Below are 15,130 nucleotides of genomic sequence, written 5' to 3'. Positions count from 1 at the left end.
AGTTCTTTATTCACAGTCATACACCTTTCACCTATAATAGTGCCCAGTATATAGTTGTAAGTCTTCAATAAATACTTCTTAAGTGAATCTGAAAATGAGAATAAATCTGTGAATGAGAAATTCTTAATACATTTTAAGTGAAGATGCTATAATCATTTGAATTTGTTGGCACAAGGATGTGTGTGCTTTCCCATAGTGTCTGTTGTGATGCATTCAGAAAGTAAATAAATACTGACCCCAACCTAGCTACCAGAAAGTTATATAATAATTGAACAAAGAATTATTGAATTAGTGTACTCCAGTTCTAGGCAAAAATAGTTTATTCATTAGTTTTTTTCTTTAAGTTTGTTTGAAAGTTGATCCGTGTTAAATTTCTTACCCTTCATAGATGTGATATACGTCTCAGCTGCAGGCAGTATGCTCTGCCAGATTGTTAACTCGCTCCTGTTACTCCCAGTGTCGGTGGCTCGGCCTTTGTTGAGTTACCTCCTCGACTTGTTGCCACCTATTGATTGCCTTAATAGACTCCTGCCAGCTGCTGCTCTTTTGGAAGACCAAGAGTTACAGTGGCCTCTTCATGGTAAGTACAGTTAATAAAGGAGCAAATAATGCATTTGAGAAAAGTTACTCCTTTTTCTCACATCAGACAAATCATATCTGACACTTTGGGGTATAATGTGGTCAAAAGATAAAGTTGTTGCTGTCTAAGAGCTTACAGTGTAAAGTGGGTACCTGAGATGAGAAAATTTAAGAAAGTTACTTGTATATAAAGTGACACAGATTGAGTCTTTATCTGATTATTAGGCTTGAATAGTATATTTCATTGATTTCAAGACATGCTTTTTTTCAAATTTTGACATGGCTTAATTTGGATTCATCTTACAGTAAATAATAGGAAAGCATTGGTTTCATAAATTGGTTGGCAGCATAATGACACATTTTACAATCAATGGATTGATTAAAGTTTTATTTCTTAAATGCAAAGATTTTAAATTTTAAATCTCTATTTGACAGTACAATATTTTGTATTTTGGCTTGATACATAGGTAACTGATTGATTGGAAAAGATAGAAATTGGGAACCTATCTTTCTGTGTTTTTCTTTTTAGATACTTTATAGAAAACAGCATTTAAAATTAAAAAAAAATTTTTTTTGTTCTGTGCTGGGTCTTAGTTGCTGCACACAGGCTTTCTCTATTTGCAGAGAGTACTTTCCAGTTGTGGTGTTTAGTCTTCTCATTGCAGTGGCTTCTCTTGTTGCGGAGTGTGGGCTCCATGGCATGCTGGCTTTAGTAGTTCAGGCATGTGGGCTCAGTAGTTGTGGCCCTGGTGGCTCTGGGCTCCAGAGCACAGGCTCAGTAGTTGTGGTGTGCAAATAGGGGGTCTTCCTGAACCAGGGATCAAACCAGTGTCTCCTGCATTTTAAGGTGAATTTTTAACCACTGGACCACCAGGGTAGCCCAGAAAATAGCATCTTGATTTTAGGCATAATGTGTGAATTCACTCTTAATTTATAAGATTCTGGTTATTTTATTCCATTGAAGATAACTTAAAATATTATGTCTAGAAAATAGCAATGTATTTTTCTATTGAAGTCTATCCTAAGGTTATCAAAGGAGTTTCATTACTGAAATCTTAAAAACTTTTCAAGTTTAAGTGCGATCACATGTTTAATGGAAAGAATCCTGGACTAAGGCGTTAAAAGATTTAGCTTTTAGTATTGGCTTTGTTTGAACTTGGGTGTATAAGTGACTTGGGCAAGTCACTTATAGCTTCTTTAAACTTTGGTTTCTTCTCCTGGAAAGACTACTTTGAACAGAATACTTTGAGGGCCCATCTTACACCCCATTGTTCTGTGTCAACTGGATTTAGATGAAGTCAAATGTTAAGGTTACAGCTGTTTCAGGATATTGATTAGACTTTATATAGAGCCATTCCAGGTTTACTCTTGTTTTTCTAAAGCATCTCAGAATTTTCTAAGACTTATTACTCTATTTGTCTTAGGTGAGGTAAGTGTCATTTTATTTTGGATTTTGCATCAGTGTTCATAACTGATTTTTTCTGTAACTTTCCTTTTTCATGCTATCCTTTGTGTCATTTTTTACTACCACAGTTACACTAACCACATAACATCAGTTTGGAATTATTCTTCTTTCCTCTTTTCTTTAAAATTTGTCTAATTTAGGAGTTATCTCTTCTCGAAGGTTTGAAAGATTGTAGAACTATCTGGCCCTAGTGTTTTTTAATAGATACATTTTTGGCGATTAATTTTCCCTTTTTAGTGGTTGTTCTCTTACAGCTTTTTGTTTCTTTTCAAATTCATTTCAGACATTGATATTTTTTCAGAAAATGTCATTTTGTTGGTTTTCAAATTTATCAGTACAAAGTTGTTCATAATATTCACTCATGGTTTTAAAAAGTCTCCAGTGTATTTGTGGTTCTATCCTCTTTTTTATTTTTAATTTGAAAATTTATGCCATCAAGAATCGAATCGCCAGTCTATGTCTGACGCAGGATACAGCATGCTTGGGGTCAGTGCATGGGGTTGACCCAGAGAGATGTTATGGGGAGGGAGGTGTGGGGGGGGGGTTCATGTTTGGGAACGCATGTAAGAATTAAAGATTTTAAAGTTAAAAAAAAATTAAAAAATGAAAATGAAAAAAAAAATAAATAAAAAATAAAATTTCTTCCAGAATGCAAAAAAAAAAGAAAATTTATGCCATCATTTTTACTTGATTAATTTTATTAGAGGTTTATCCATTTTATTAGTGTTTTCAAATAACCAGTTATTTTAATTTGTTGATCTCTTGTGTTTTTTGTTTATGATTTCATTGATATCTATTCTTATCTTTATGTCTAACTAGTTTTATTTTTTAAGTGAAGAACTTTAAAAAATAAATGTACAAAAAGAAAGCATGGATCTGGATCTTAGTACAGGGCAATTCTGAATTCAGGCCTTAAAAGCATTAAGTAATACTAAGTGTCATTTTACTAGATCAGTTCTTTCTGTTTTGTTTTAGGCCGCACCGTGCGGCATGTGGGATCTTAGGTCCCCGACCAGGGATCAAACCTGGGCCCTCTGCTTTGGAAGCACAGAATTTTAACCACTGGACCACCAGAGAAGTCCCCTAAATCAGCTCTTGTTTTGATTTTGGAGGGATAAGCTACCTCAGTTACTCAGTGTTAAGGTTGAAATTTGATCTGGATAGAATCAGTGGGGGATAATTCTGCCATGTGCTGTTTCAGTGTTTATCTTAAAATTGGTAACTTTACAAAGCCAGTTTTTATATGACAGACTTATCTGAATATATTTTAAATTAGCTTGGTAAAGAGTATATATACAGAAAGTGTTACAGTTTTTGTTTTCATTATAAAATTTTTTTGCTTCAATATCTTCTTGTAGTGCAATAGAAATAGAAATGAAAAAGTTTGAGAATCTTGAATACCAGATACATTACTAATGATTTTGTTTTCAGGAGGGCCAGAACTGATCGACCCTGCTGGCATGCCATTGCCTCAGCCAGCCCAGTCCTGGGTGTGGCTTGTGGATCTGGAAAGAACAATTGCTCTTCTTATTGGGCGATGTCTTGGTGGCATGCTTCAGGGTTCACCTGTGTCTCCAGAGGAACAGGACACTGCATATTGGATGAAAACACCACTTTTTAGTGATGGTGTAGAAATGGACACCCCTCAGCTAGGTAATGTGCTTCTCTGCAGCTTTTATGAGTAAAATACATTTGTGTTTATACCTCCTTTGAGATTTCTCTTATTATGGGTTTGCTGAATAGAGAACCGATAGAAAACAAATGCAGCATTTGCAGGGTAGGGGATCCGAGACTGTAACTTGGAGCCCTCAGAAAAAGTTAAATCCTGCGGCATTGTGTAGTGAAAAGTGCCCCCTGAATTAGAGAAGTACAGGTCTGGTTCTACTCTGTTATTATTTATCACTCATTTTAAGCAAATCGTCTAACTCATAAAAATGAGTAAATGCTCGATTTACTTGTGTTCTTGGGCTTGGAGCTTATGAAACTGCTTCGTAGACAGGTAATAACCATGACTTACCAGGGCTCAGGTCATAAACACCTTTCAGTTGTGAGGACCAATCCCTTCTATTCCCAGCCTGTCCTGCTTTTGTGCTGATACTACCTTGTGTGACTATTTTTTTCCTCCTCATTTATGGTACCTTTGGAGTTTCCTTTCTTGCCTCATCTCCCATTTGTCTACTTTGCTAGTAGGCTAGCTCTCAGACTGTCTGAACATGAAGATTTGTCCAGGTCCTGAACAGATGGTGTAGTTGTTTTATCTAGGATTGGTCCTTCAATCTCTCTGGACCTCTAATTTTAATCCTTGAAATGAGTTAGATTAGATAGCCTATATGGTCTTATTAGATTTTAAATTTATTATTTCTCTGGTAAGAGAAGGAGACTCAGAGAATGTCCAAGAAACAAAATCTAAAAGAAATCTCAATCTAAGAGAATTTGAAGAGGAAAAACAAAAAGTAGAAACCAAGACAAAAATTGTGGAGATTCTGCTTTGGGATTGGAGAGTGGGAGTGAGGGATTTTGAAGACTTTCCTCCTTTTGCAGCTAGGAGTATATATTCATTGTTTCATTTATGAACCAGAAAGTGATTCCATTGATACTTAGGAACATTTGTATAAAAGAAAAGTGAAATCATGTTTTTTTCCAAGGGCCAGTTAACATCGTAAATATGGTTCCAATGCTGTCAATGTTTAACTCTGTGATAGTCACAAATGTCTTCCTGAGGGCAAAAGTATCATTATCTCTACGCTCCTCATATTTCTGTCTACTTTACTCACTTATCTGGCTTTTGATATGAATAAAATCAATTTCAGTTTTAATGTTATTTTTCAGTTTTTAAGTTATAAAGTTATATAACTATTAAAATGTTACATTTTATGTTTAAATACTTGTTATATTAGGAAATATAGCAGTGTTTATCACTCAGTCATGTCCAACTCTTTGCAACCCCATAGACTATAGCCCACCAGGCTCCTCTGTCAATGGAATTCTCCAGGCAAGAATACTGGAATGGGTTGCCATTCCCTTCCCCAGGGGATCTTCCTGACCCAGGGATCAAACCCAGGTCTCCTTCATCACAGGCAGATTATTTACCGCTGAGCCACTGGGGAAGTCTTTATATTAGGAAATGGATCTTGTCTTTATAAAAATGAATGATAATTCAGTTATATCATGGGTTAAATTAAATTGACTTTGAGTGTTAGCCTGGGAACCTATCATTTAGTGAAATGTTTTGTTTTTTAAATGGAAAATGAATTCTTAATGCCAAATGTCTCATTGAAAAGTTAGGAACCACCTGAACAAATATAAATGTCAGTTGAGAAATTATTTATCTAAGTATCAATATGTTTGATCTCCCTTAAATTATCCTTAAGTGATTATTTTCTCTTAAGTCTACAAAAAGAAAAAAAAATCTTGGCTAGTCTCTTTCCCAGTGATTCTCAGTAAGAATATCAACCCATTTTGAACAAGAAAGTTCTTTGTCACATAAGACTGCTGCACATGTAGGGCCCTGCCTACCAAAATGCCAGAACCCCTTGGAATGTTGTTACATGTAGTCACACCAGGAAAGGCATACTGAGAAACATTGAGAAGCATTAAAAGACTACCTCTATAGCATCTGCTTAAAATGGTTTGAAATATATCATTTCACACTCATTAAGTAAATATGGTAAGACTTTATTTGTAGCACCAAAATTTATGAGGCTTGGATTTGATAACTTGTGTAATTTTTTTTTTTTTTTTTTAGATAAATGTATGAGTTGCCTATTAGAAGTAGCTCTTTCGGGAAATGAGGAACAGAAGCCTTTTGATTATAAATTGCGGCCTGAAATTGCTGTCTTTGTAGACTTGGCCTTGGGTTGTTCAAAAGAGCCTGCTCGAAGCCTTTGGATCAGCATGCAAGATTATGCTATTAGTAAAGGTAAAGTAAAGAGGATAAAGGGGATAAATATGTAGACAGCTCATAATATCAACTAATATCTGTGTAATATATATAAATAGAAAATCACAGGAATAGCAGTATTACTTTCTTATAGAAAAAGGAATTTTACAATTAGCATTTTAAAAAGTTTCTTATTCCTTTTTGTGGAAACTACCCTGTGTATTTTTATGTACATATATCCTGTTTGAAGACAATCCAGTGTGGGAAAATTGAGGTTTTTATAAAGAATAATAAATCCAGAGGCAGCATTTCACTGAAGGATTCCATGTGGTATAAATGGATCTAATATAAGAGTTTGTTTAATGAATCTCTTCCCTTTGCAAGCCGTGGTCAAGAACTGAAATGATGTGTATGTAGATGTCTTGAGCTCTGGGTCTGGTCATTTTCCTCTTCTGTAAACTACTTTACTCTTTTAGAGTGCTGTTGAAGATACCAGTTTGAAATGAGGTATATTATTAAGTACAGCAGTAAAGTATAATGAAAGTGTATAGTGGTATTTCAGTTTCTGTTGATTAATTGATTAATATAGTTGTTTTATGTACAAGTTTTTAAAGGATATACCTGACTTCCTTTCAGCTCCCTTGCTTCCCCTCCCCTTTAAAAATATTTTCTTTTTTTAAATTTTCTTGGCTGTACCACATAGCATGTGGGATCTTAGTTCCCCAACCAGGGATCAGACCTGAGCCACTTGCATTGGAAGCAAGGAGCCTTTACCACTGGACCGCCAGAGAAGTCCACCATGCTTTTCCCCTTTAGCAGTGTCTTGGATTTTTCAGAATACATACCTAGTTACCTTTCTCCATGTTGTTGTTTCTTTGATCTGCAATTCCCTATTTCTTTGGATTTTCTTCCTTCTGTGATAAAAATGGTAAAAGTAAATACATGTTCACCTTTTATAATACTTTATATATAAAAATGAGATAAGTATCATTTAGATCTTTAAAACATTAGTGAGATGATATGTTTGAAAGTTGAATCTCATGCAGTCTGTCATTTATTTATTTACTCATTCTATTATGTTGACTTTCACCAGTGGTAGAAAAGTATGATAGTGGAGGAGAAACAAAGCTTGTTTTCTAAATTATATTTTCTGATATTCTCTAATTTCATCATTTTCTTGGAATGTGCAGTTAGGTATTCTTTTATATCATGTTGTCACTTGTGACTTTGCAGTGAGCACTTTAAAAAGCAATATAAACATAAGAGGAATAAAAACTCTATCTCTCCATTGTTCATTTGCTAGTACACCATATATCTACACAAAGTCTAGGTATATAGCCTAGACTTTATACCTGAATAGTAGAAACATTTTGTAGAGCTTGGTATGAAATGACTGTAACTTTAGTGAAGGTATTTTAAAAGAACCTTTTAAACATTGCAAAGGAGGATGGTCCCTGCTAAATTTGAAACACTGAAAAGGATGTCACTTTAGTTTGCTTTAAATTGAATATTAGCCTACTTGAAATAAGATCTTGTTTGGTTTTAAGTTATAGCAATTTTCAGAATAGCAAGCAATCCCTTGGAACAGATGATCTCTCAAAAACCTAATGTGGAAAATTTTGTATGTAATACAAACTGTTATTTTAAGATTGTCTAGCTGTAAGATTTTCTTAAAATCTGACGTGTCTATATTCATTTTTTCACCTGTAAAATAGGTAAGTCTGAACTTAAATTTTTACCTAAGCATCCAGAAAGGACTGGAAAGTCAATCTTTAAAATTTTTCTTTTAAGATAGGAGTTTTAAAAAGGAATTAAGAACAAGTGAAGATAACTTTGGACTTAATATTTTCCAAGGGTGTTTTTTGCTTGGTTTTGTTTTTAAGTAGCATGGTAAATCTGTCAAATTAACAGAGTCTAGCAGACATTCTGGGAGTGGAGTAGACAGTAAACCTCCCATATCCCCATTTGGAATCTACTGAATGTATTGCATTTTTACAGTACCCGTGTGCTAACATGGAATTAAAGAAAGCAGCTCACTAGTTCTCATCATCTGATGCTGTGATTTGGGTTTTCAATTGCACGTACTCATTTCTGTCCAAATGTTGTTTTATTTCTTACCCACCTAAATGTACATGTACTCATAGTGTCTATTGATACTTCAGTAACTTCAAATACCAGATATATACACACTTGACTAGTTTACTCAATATCTCTACTAGGATAACTAAAAGGTACTATTCAGAAACAGACACCTGATTACAGATATCCATCCTCCCAAAGGGCTGTTCTTCTCTTGGTAAAAGCCAATTGCATTCTAAATATATTATAGTCATCATTGACTTCTCTTACATTCACATCTGATCCATCAACAAATTTTTTCAACTCTCTCTTCAAAATACATAAGAAATCTGACCTCTTCTTTCTACCCCCACTGCTACTACTTTGGTCTGAGCCACCATAATTTCTTACCTGAATTACTGTAATAATTGCTTCTGCTGTTGCTGTTCCTATAGTAAATTCTGTACTTAGCAGTTAGAGTGAGCCTTTTAAAACACAGATCATATCATCTCATATCTCTTCAAAATTTTCTAATGATCCTTCCAATTTTCCTCAGAGTAAAACCAAGAGGACTTGAAATGGTGTGCAATGCCCTATGTGATCTGGTCTCAGACAGCTTTCTGATGTCTCCTACTACTCTTGTGCACCCATATTTTGCTCTGACTGCATTGGCCGCCTCTAACTCACCTCGGAGCGTTGACATAGTTTTTTTGAAAGGATGCTGTTTCTGTATGGCTTCTTCTCTACGTCGTCTAGATCTCTCTGCTTGATTGTAGCCGTATCCGAGACCTTCTCAAACCAATCTATAAAAAATAGTAAAGTTACCCAGTACAGTATTCCCTGTTCTGTTTACCATGCTTTAATTTTCTCCATAGCACTTATCTGTGATATTAATGTTTTTATTTACTGTCTCCTTACGCCCTTCTTGGCTTCGTTGGTGGCTCAGACAGTAAAGAATACTCCTGCAATGCAGGAGACTTGGCTTCAATCCCTGGGTTGGGAAAATCCCCTGGAGAAGGGCATGGCAGCCCACTTCAGTATTCTTGCCTGGAGGATCCCCATGGACAGAGGAGCCTGATGGGCTACAGTTCATAGCGTCGCAAAGAACTGGACACGACTGAGTGACTAAGCACACACATGCCCCCCAACTGGAATATATGCTTTGTGAGATCCAGGACTTAGTTTTATTTACTACTGTACTCCTAGCACAGTATGTGGGATGTAGTAGGTTCATTTGCTAAATAATTGCTTAGAAAAATGATAAAATTCAGGTGTTGGGTTACTAAAGCTATTAAAATGACCTCTAAACTGTTTTTTGCTGAAATGTCAGTGTATCATTTATTTTTCAGATTGGGACAGTGCAACTTTGAGTAATGAGTCACTCTTGGACACTGTGTCTAGATTTGTTCTTGCAGCTCTTCTGAAACATACAAATTTACTTAGTCAAGCATGTGGAGAAAGCCGGCAAGTAACTTAAAACTATCCTCAGACAAATATTTGCTCTCCTGATAGTAGAAATTAACTTTTCTATTTTGGTTCTTTATTTAGATATCAACCTGGTAAAAGCTTATCAGAAGTATACCGTTGTGTGTACAAAGTTCGAAGTCGTTTACTTGCTTGCAAGAACCTTGAACTTATTCAGACCAGATCATCATCAAGAGACAGATGGGTAAAGTTGAAAATCAGTTAATTTCTCTTATTTTTCTGCAAGCTATAAGAGATAGCTTCATGTTGGTTTATGAAAGGGGAAAAAAATGTGCCTTAGTTATTGCAGATGGTCAATAAAGGTTGAGTAGTTCTTTTTCTAGTGAAACAAATTGGATAAGTAGAAAATTGAGATTTATTTAACCACTCATTTATCAAGTGTGATATGGCTCCTGAGAGAGTTTATATATTCTTAGGCCATATAGGTAATAAATTGAATTGTCCAAATCATATGAAATATTATTCCTTTATTTTACATTGATCAGACCACATTTGAATCATCCTATTTGATTTGGGGTGCCATAACTTATGAGGGATATTAAACTTCCTTAGATTGGTAAATCATCTTATACAAGAACTGGAAAATGTCAAAAATGTTTAGATTAGAAAATGAAAACAAAGGGGAGTCTCATGTTAGCTGCCTTAAAGATACTTAAAGGGCTTCACTTAGGAGAGGAAATAAACATGTTCCCTGTTGTTCCAGAGGACACAGGTAGGACCAAAGGGTAACAACTGAGTGAAGAATGAATGTAAGGAAAAAAGCCTTCTAATGATTAGAGTTGCCTACCATTGGAGGTAAAGATTAAAAACTTTTATTAAGGATGTTCTAGAAGTAATTCTTAAAACAAAATTGAAATGATTTTTGAAGGGCTTGATAATTCTGATAACATGATCCTATAATTATGAGTGTAGCCTGATACATAATTATATTATAATTATACATATAAATTTCTTTGAAACTTTTTTGAAGCTTCATACATAAGATGCTTTGCAATCCATTATATAGATCTTAGATTTTAAAAATCAAACTTTATCTCTGCATTTGTATTATAGTATTCTTTTAGCATGCACTGATTTAATATTTGTGGATCTGATTATTTGTGAGTGACCTTGAAAGCCCATGAAATGTGTTAATCAGCCATTTTGGTGAAGTTCACATTTGAAACTTAACATATTGTGAGGATACATGACTTATGTTTTGTGCGAGTCTGACTGACTGCTCAGTATCCCAAATCACATCTATAATAAGGACTCTTTTCTTTAGATGACTACTAGTTATCATAACCACCATGGGGAATAACATTGTCCTTATCAGATTTCTAGCTTTTGGTTTCTTCAAGGGCCAAGTGAGAAAATAATTTAAAAATAATATGTTTATATAACTGAAATTTGCTAAGAGAGTATAACTTAAATATTTTCACCAATAAAAGGTTAAAAAGCACTGTTTTGTTTTAAATTAGAATTATTAAACATTTATACAGAGTAGCAATAACATATACAACTTGAGAGACTGAATAGAATTAAATTTCATGTTCTTTAATTACCTTTTATGCTTATTGTCATACTCAGGTCATTTTAATTTAGCAGTTTACAGCAGAACAATCAAAATGTTGAGGAAGAGAGCTTAGTGAGATGTCTCTATACATTCTTTCTAATCTCTTCAGATTTATCCAGTATATCTTTTGTATTTTTGTTGTAAAATTCGTAAGTTGTTATTGCTGTTAACTTGTTTTCTATGATAAAAAAAATCAAGGTTTTAATGATTTTTTCAAAATTAAAATATATATATTTAGTGTAGCTCTGATTCTTTTGTTTTGAGATAACTTTCTTTCTTTATTATTATTATTTTTTTTTGGAAAACCCATAGCCTTTATTTTATTTTATTTTTTATTTCTTTAAGATCTCGGAAAACCAAGACTCCGCAGATGTTGATCCTCAGGAGCATTCATTTACCCGGACCATTGATGAAGAAGCTGAAATGGAGGAACAGGCTGAGCGAGATCGGGAAGAAGGACATCCAGAGCCAGAGGATGAGGAAGAAGAACGAGAACACGAAGTGATGACAGCTGGCAGTGAGTACACCCTTCTTGCTTTACAGATACACACTGTCGCATTCTTTTTGGTAGGGAAACTGACTACAGAAGAGAGAGGCAAACATTTCTTTACAGTTTTTCTAAAAGGATCCTATATTCTCTTGATGATCTGGTTAGCTAACGTTTCATCTCTTAAAACTGTGTTAGTTCCATTCAAGCTATTGGATTGGGGGTTTGGGGCTGAAAAACTCTATTTGCAGGCTTTTGGAAATAGTACCTGTTCCACTGAGTTTCATTCATGAAGTGATGCCCATGAGTGATTGAATAGGATCATTCAAAGTATGTTCTCTAGGGGTACCAAATTGTCCATTTGCCTGACTGACTTCTAAGTGGTGAGGAAGAGAGAGACCATATGCAGAACTTTTTAAATTATAAACTTCACCCACTGACTCTACTGCTGTTTTCAGTAGAAAGCATGAGACAATATTATTGGTTGAGAATATTACATGAGAATATTATTTATTGGCTGGTGAATGACATTTCTTATGCTTTTATATTATAAGGCTACAGATAGTTTTAAAATGTAATCATTTAAATGTTTAAAGAGAAACCCCAAAACTTTTAAATATTTGTTAGTATCTTTTGAGTGATTTGGCTATGTCAAGTTAAAGTATATATTCAGTTTTGTAGCCTAAAACATTATGGCCATCTGTGCATTTGGTATTGAGATGTCTATATTCTTCAGTTTGACACTTAATTTGTTACCAGTTTATTTATGTTTTGCATATTTCTAAAAATGATTTTGAGATGGCTCAAAACAAGGCCAAAGTCTATTAAAACAAGAAAAAATATAAGGTCCAAATGGAGAAGAAGGAATTAGAGATGAAGAATAGGAAGATAATTATATACAATATAGTTTTGAGGGGTGCCTTACCACGTGGCCAGGGATTGAACCTAGGTCCTGGCAGTGAGAGTGGTGCTGAGTCCTAACCATTGGACCACCGGGGAATTCCCAGAGGATAGTTATAGTTTTAAAACCTAGGCTGAGGGAACATTTTTGGATGAACTTAAGGTTGGACGTAAGTTTGAGTGAACTCTAGGAGTTGGTGATGGACAGGGAGGCCTGGCGTGCTGTGATTCATGGGGTCGCAAAGTCGGACACGACTGAGCGACTGAACTGAACTAAACTGAACTGAAGGTTTAGTTTAGAAATTCCTGAAAGCAAAAACTAAAGGGGAAAAGCACAGTAACAAAATATAACCTTCAATTACTGTATCATAAAGCATTATAGTTAACCAGAGTGTAATAATTTTTAAACTAAATACCATTTTTGAGCATCAGTTATATGCTGGCCTTCGGGTCAAATGCTTCACATAGATTAATTCATAATCCTCTCAGTCTTATCAGATGATTTCTAGTATTACCTTGTTCTAAAGATGAACAAACTCAGGTTTAAGGAGGGAAAATTATGTGCCTAGGGCCACAAGTAGTAGCAGCTGAAATTAGAACCAAGTCTGCCCAGAATTCCAGTGACAATTCTCTTAATTACTTTAACTGGTTTCCAGCTCTGGACTGTTAGTTCATTGGTTTGTTTTTCTTAGAAATAAGGGACTTTCAATAGCATAATGAACATATTATCATAATACCTTGAAATATACAGATCTGTTTTAAAGTTTGTATTTCCATATTTGGAGAAGGAAGTAGCAAACCTCTTGCCTGGGAAAACCCATGGACAGAGGAGTCTGACAGGCTACAGTCCTTGGGGTTGCAAGACTCAGACATTACTTAGTGACTAAACCACCACTACCACCACTTCCATATTAATAGATGACCCTAGTATTTTACTAACTTTTTTGCCTAGTTTCTCCATTAAAAATACCACCTTCACTCAAATTTGAGCAAAATATTCTTTTCCTCTTGTGAAATATCTACCACTGCATCAGAACCTTGTTAAACCCATTGACTTTTTACACTTGTAAATTGGGAAGGGCTGGCATTAGGTGGACATTTAGTAGAATCCAATTCTGTTTCAGCAAAGACCTTTAATGGTTGTGCTTATTTAATACATTCAAAATACAACAACGTGTAGATGTTAGGAATTATATGGACTTTGGAAGGGGGAAAGGAGCTTTTCATTTTAACTAATGCAACTTAAACTTTGTCTTTTTCTCTTGTAATCTGACAATTTTCAAACCAAGGTTGTGAACATTTCAGAAATGGGCAGTTATTTTTATCTAACCCAGTGGTTCTCAAACTATAATGGCCTTCAAAATCAGCTGGAGGGCTTGTTCAAACACATTGCTGGCTCCATGCCTAGAGCTTCTGGTTTAGACAGTCTGAGCGAGGCACAGAATTTCAAACAAGTGCCTGGATGATGTTGATGCTGCTCTTCTGGAACCACACTTTGCAAACTACTGATCAAACTCATAAGAGTAGAAATAGAATCAACCAAATCTAAATTCTATAAAGGCATGAGTATTTCCTATTGTAACTTTTATAAGTTTAGTATTATACATATATTTTTGGTAAAATTTTTACTTAGATGCTGTATTTAATGTCTAAAAAATAATTTTCCCTCTTTCAGTAAGTTTTTGGTCCAAACTTTTTGACTATTTTTATTGTTATTTTCTTTGCTCTTCTCTCCCCATGTGTTAAGACCTTGTTTTTGTGTTGCATGTTACAGAAATCTTTCAGTGTTTCCTCTCAGCCCGTGAAGTAGCTCGTAGCCGAGATCGAGATAGAATGAACAGTGGGGCAGGGTCTGGGGCTCGAGCTGATGATCCACCTCCTCAGGCTCAGCAAGAGCGAAGGGTGAGCACAGACCTTCCTGAGGGTCAGGATGTGTACACTGCTGCCTGCAACTCCGTGATCCATCGATGTGCCCTGTTAATATTAGGAGTAAGTCCTGTGATTGAGGAGCTTCAGAAGCGAAGGGAAGAAGGACAGTTGCAACAGCCTTCCACAAGTACCTCTGAAGGGGGTGGACTTATGACCAGGTGGGACTGAGTAGAAACTTAAAACATTTCTTCTCCCTTTGTTTCTGTATGCATTGAAATGATTTATTCCGAAGTTAACACAGACATGGAGGAGGAAATACAAATTGACAGATGAATTTAATGTATAGAGTGATCCTAGTTCAACCTGGAGTATGAATTTCTGATTAAATGAGACAGCACAGTTTTTCATACATATAAGCAACAGTAGTTGAGAAACATATGAAAATATTTGCATATCTCCGTAATTGATTAAGAAGACTTTGTGCTTAGACCTAACTGAGAGCCAGGATTTTCCATCAGCAGTCATAATTACTCCTTACTGTGTGTGTGTTTTATCTCTATGCTGCTAGTTCCATTCAATTTTATGTTCACTAACAGTCCCAAATCGAAAAACTTTTCTTTGTGCATGTGAGACAGGAGTGAAAGTCTTACTGCAGAGAGCCGGCTAGTCCACGCAAGTCCAAATTACAGACTGATCAAATCGAGGAGTGAATCTGATTTGTCTCAGCCTGAATCAGATGAAGAGGGTTACGCACTGGTAGGTATACCTAGATTCAGTAAAGGATTTTTGTATAAATACATAAGACTTTGGTTAGAGTAAGTAATATACATTTGTTTTAGACAAAAAAGTTTT

The 15,130-nt window shown here is 35.2% G+C and overlaps 1 protein-coding gene across 2 annotated transcripts in view; it reads left to right on the top strand.

Annotated features, from left to right (window-relative positions):
• The window catches only part of HERC1 (HECT and RLD domain containing E3 ubiquitin protein ligase family member 1), a 156,347-nt gene that overhangs the window by 37,162 nt on the left and 104,055 nt on the right, over nucleotides 1-15,130 (top strand). For both annotated transcript variants that reach the window (XM_068963684.1, XM_068963682.1), the window contains exons 16-23: nucleotides 389-580; nucleotides 3,476-3,697; nucleotides 5,790-5,963; nucleotides 9,332-9,446; nucleotides 9,531-9,651; nucleotides 11,368-11,539; nucleotides 14,184-14,496; nucleotides 14,914-15,034. In XM_068963684.1, coding sequence (XP_068819785.1) covers nucleotides 389-580; nucleotides 3,476-3,697; nucleotides 5,790-5,963; nucleotides 9,332-9,446; nucleotides 9,531-9,651; nucleotides 11,368-11,539; nucleotides 14,184-14,496; nucleotides 14,914-15,034 — 1,430 coding nt within the window. The remainder of the gene's footprint in view (nucleotides 1-388; nucleotides 581-3,475; nucleotides 3,698-5,789; nucleotides 5,964-9,331; nucleotides 9,447-9,530; nucleotides 9,652-11,367; nucleotides 11,540-14,183; nucleotides 14,497-14,913; nucleotides 15,035-15,130) is intronic.

This window comes from Capricornis sumatraensis, chromosome 2 (assembly GCF_032405125.1).
Source record: "Capricornis sumatraensis isolate serow.1 chromosome 2, serow.2, whole genome shotgun sequence".
Lineage (NCBI taxonomy): Eukaryota > Metazoa > Chordata > Mammalia > Artiodactyla > Bovidae > Capricornis > Capricornis sumatraensis.
This window is presented reverse-complemented; position numbering and strand designations above follow the sequence as displayed.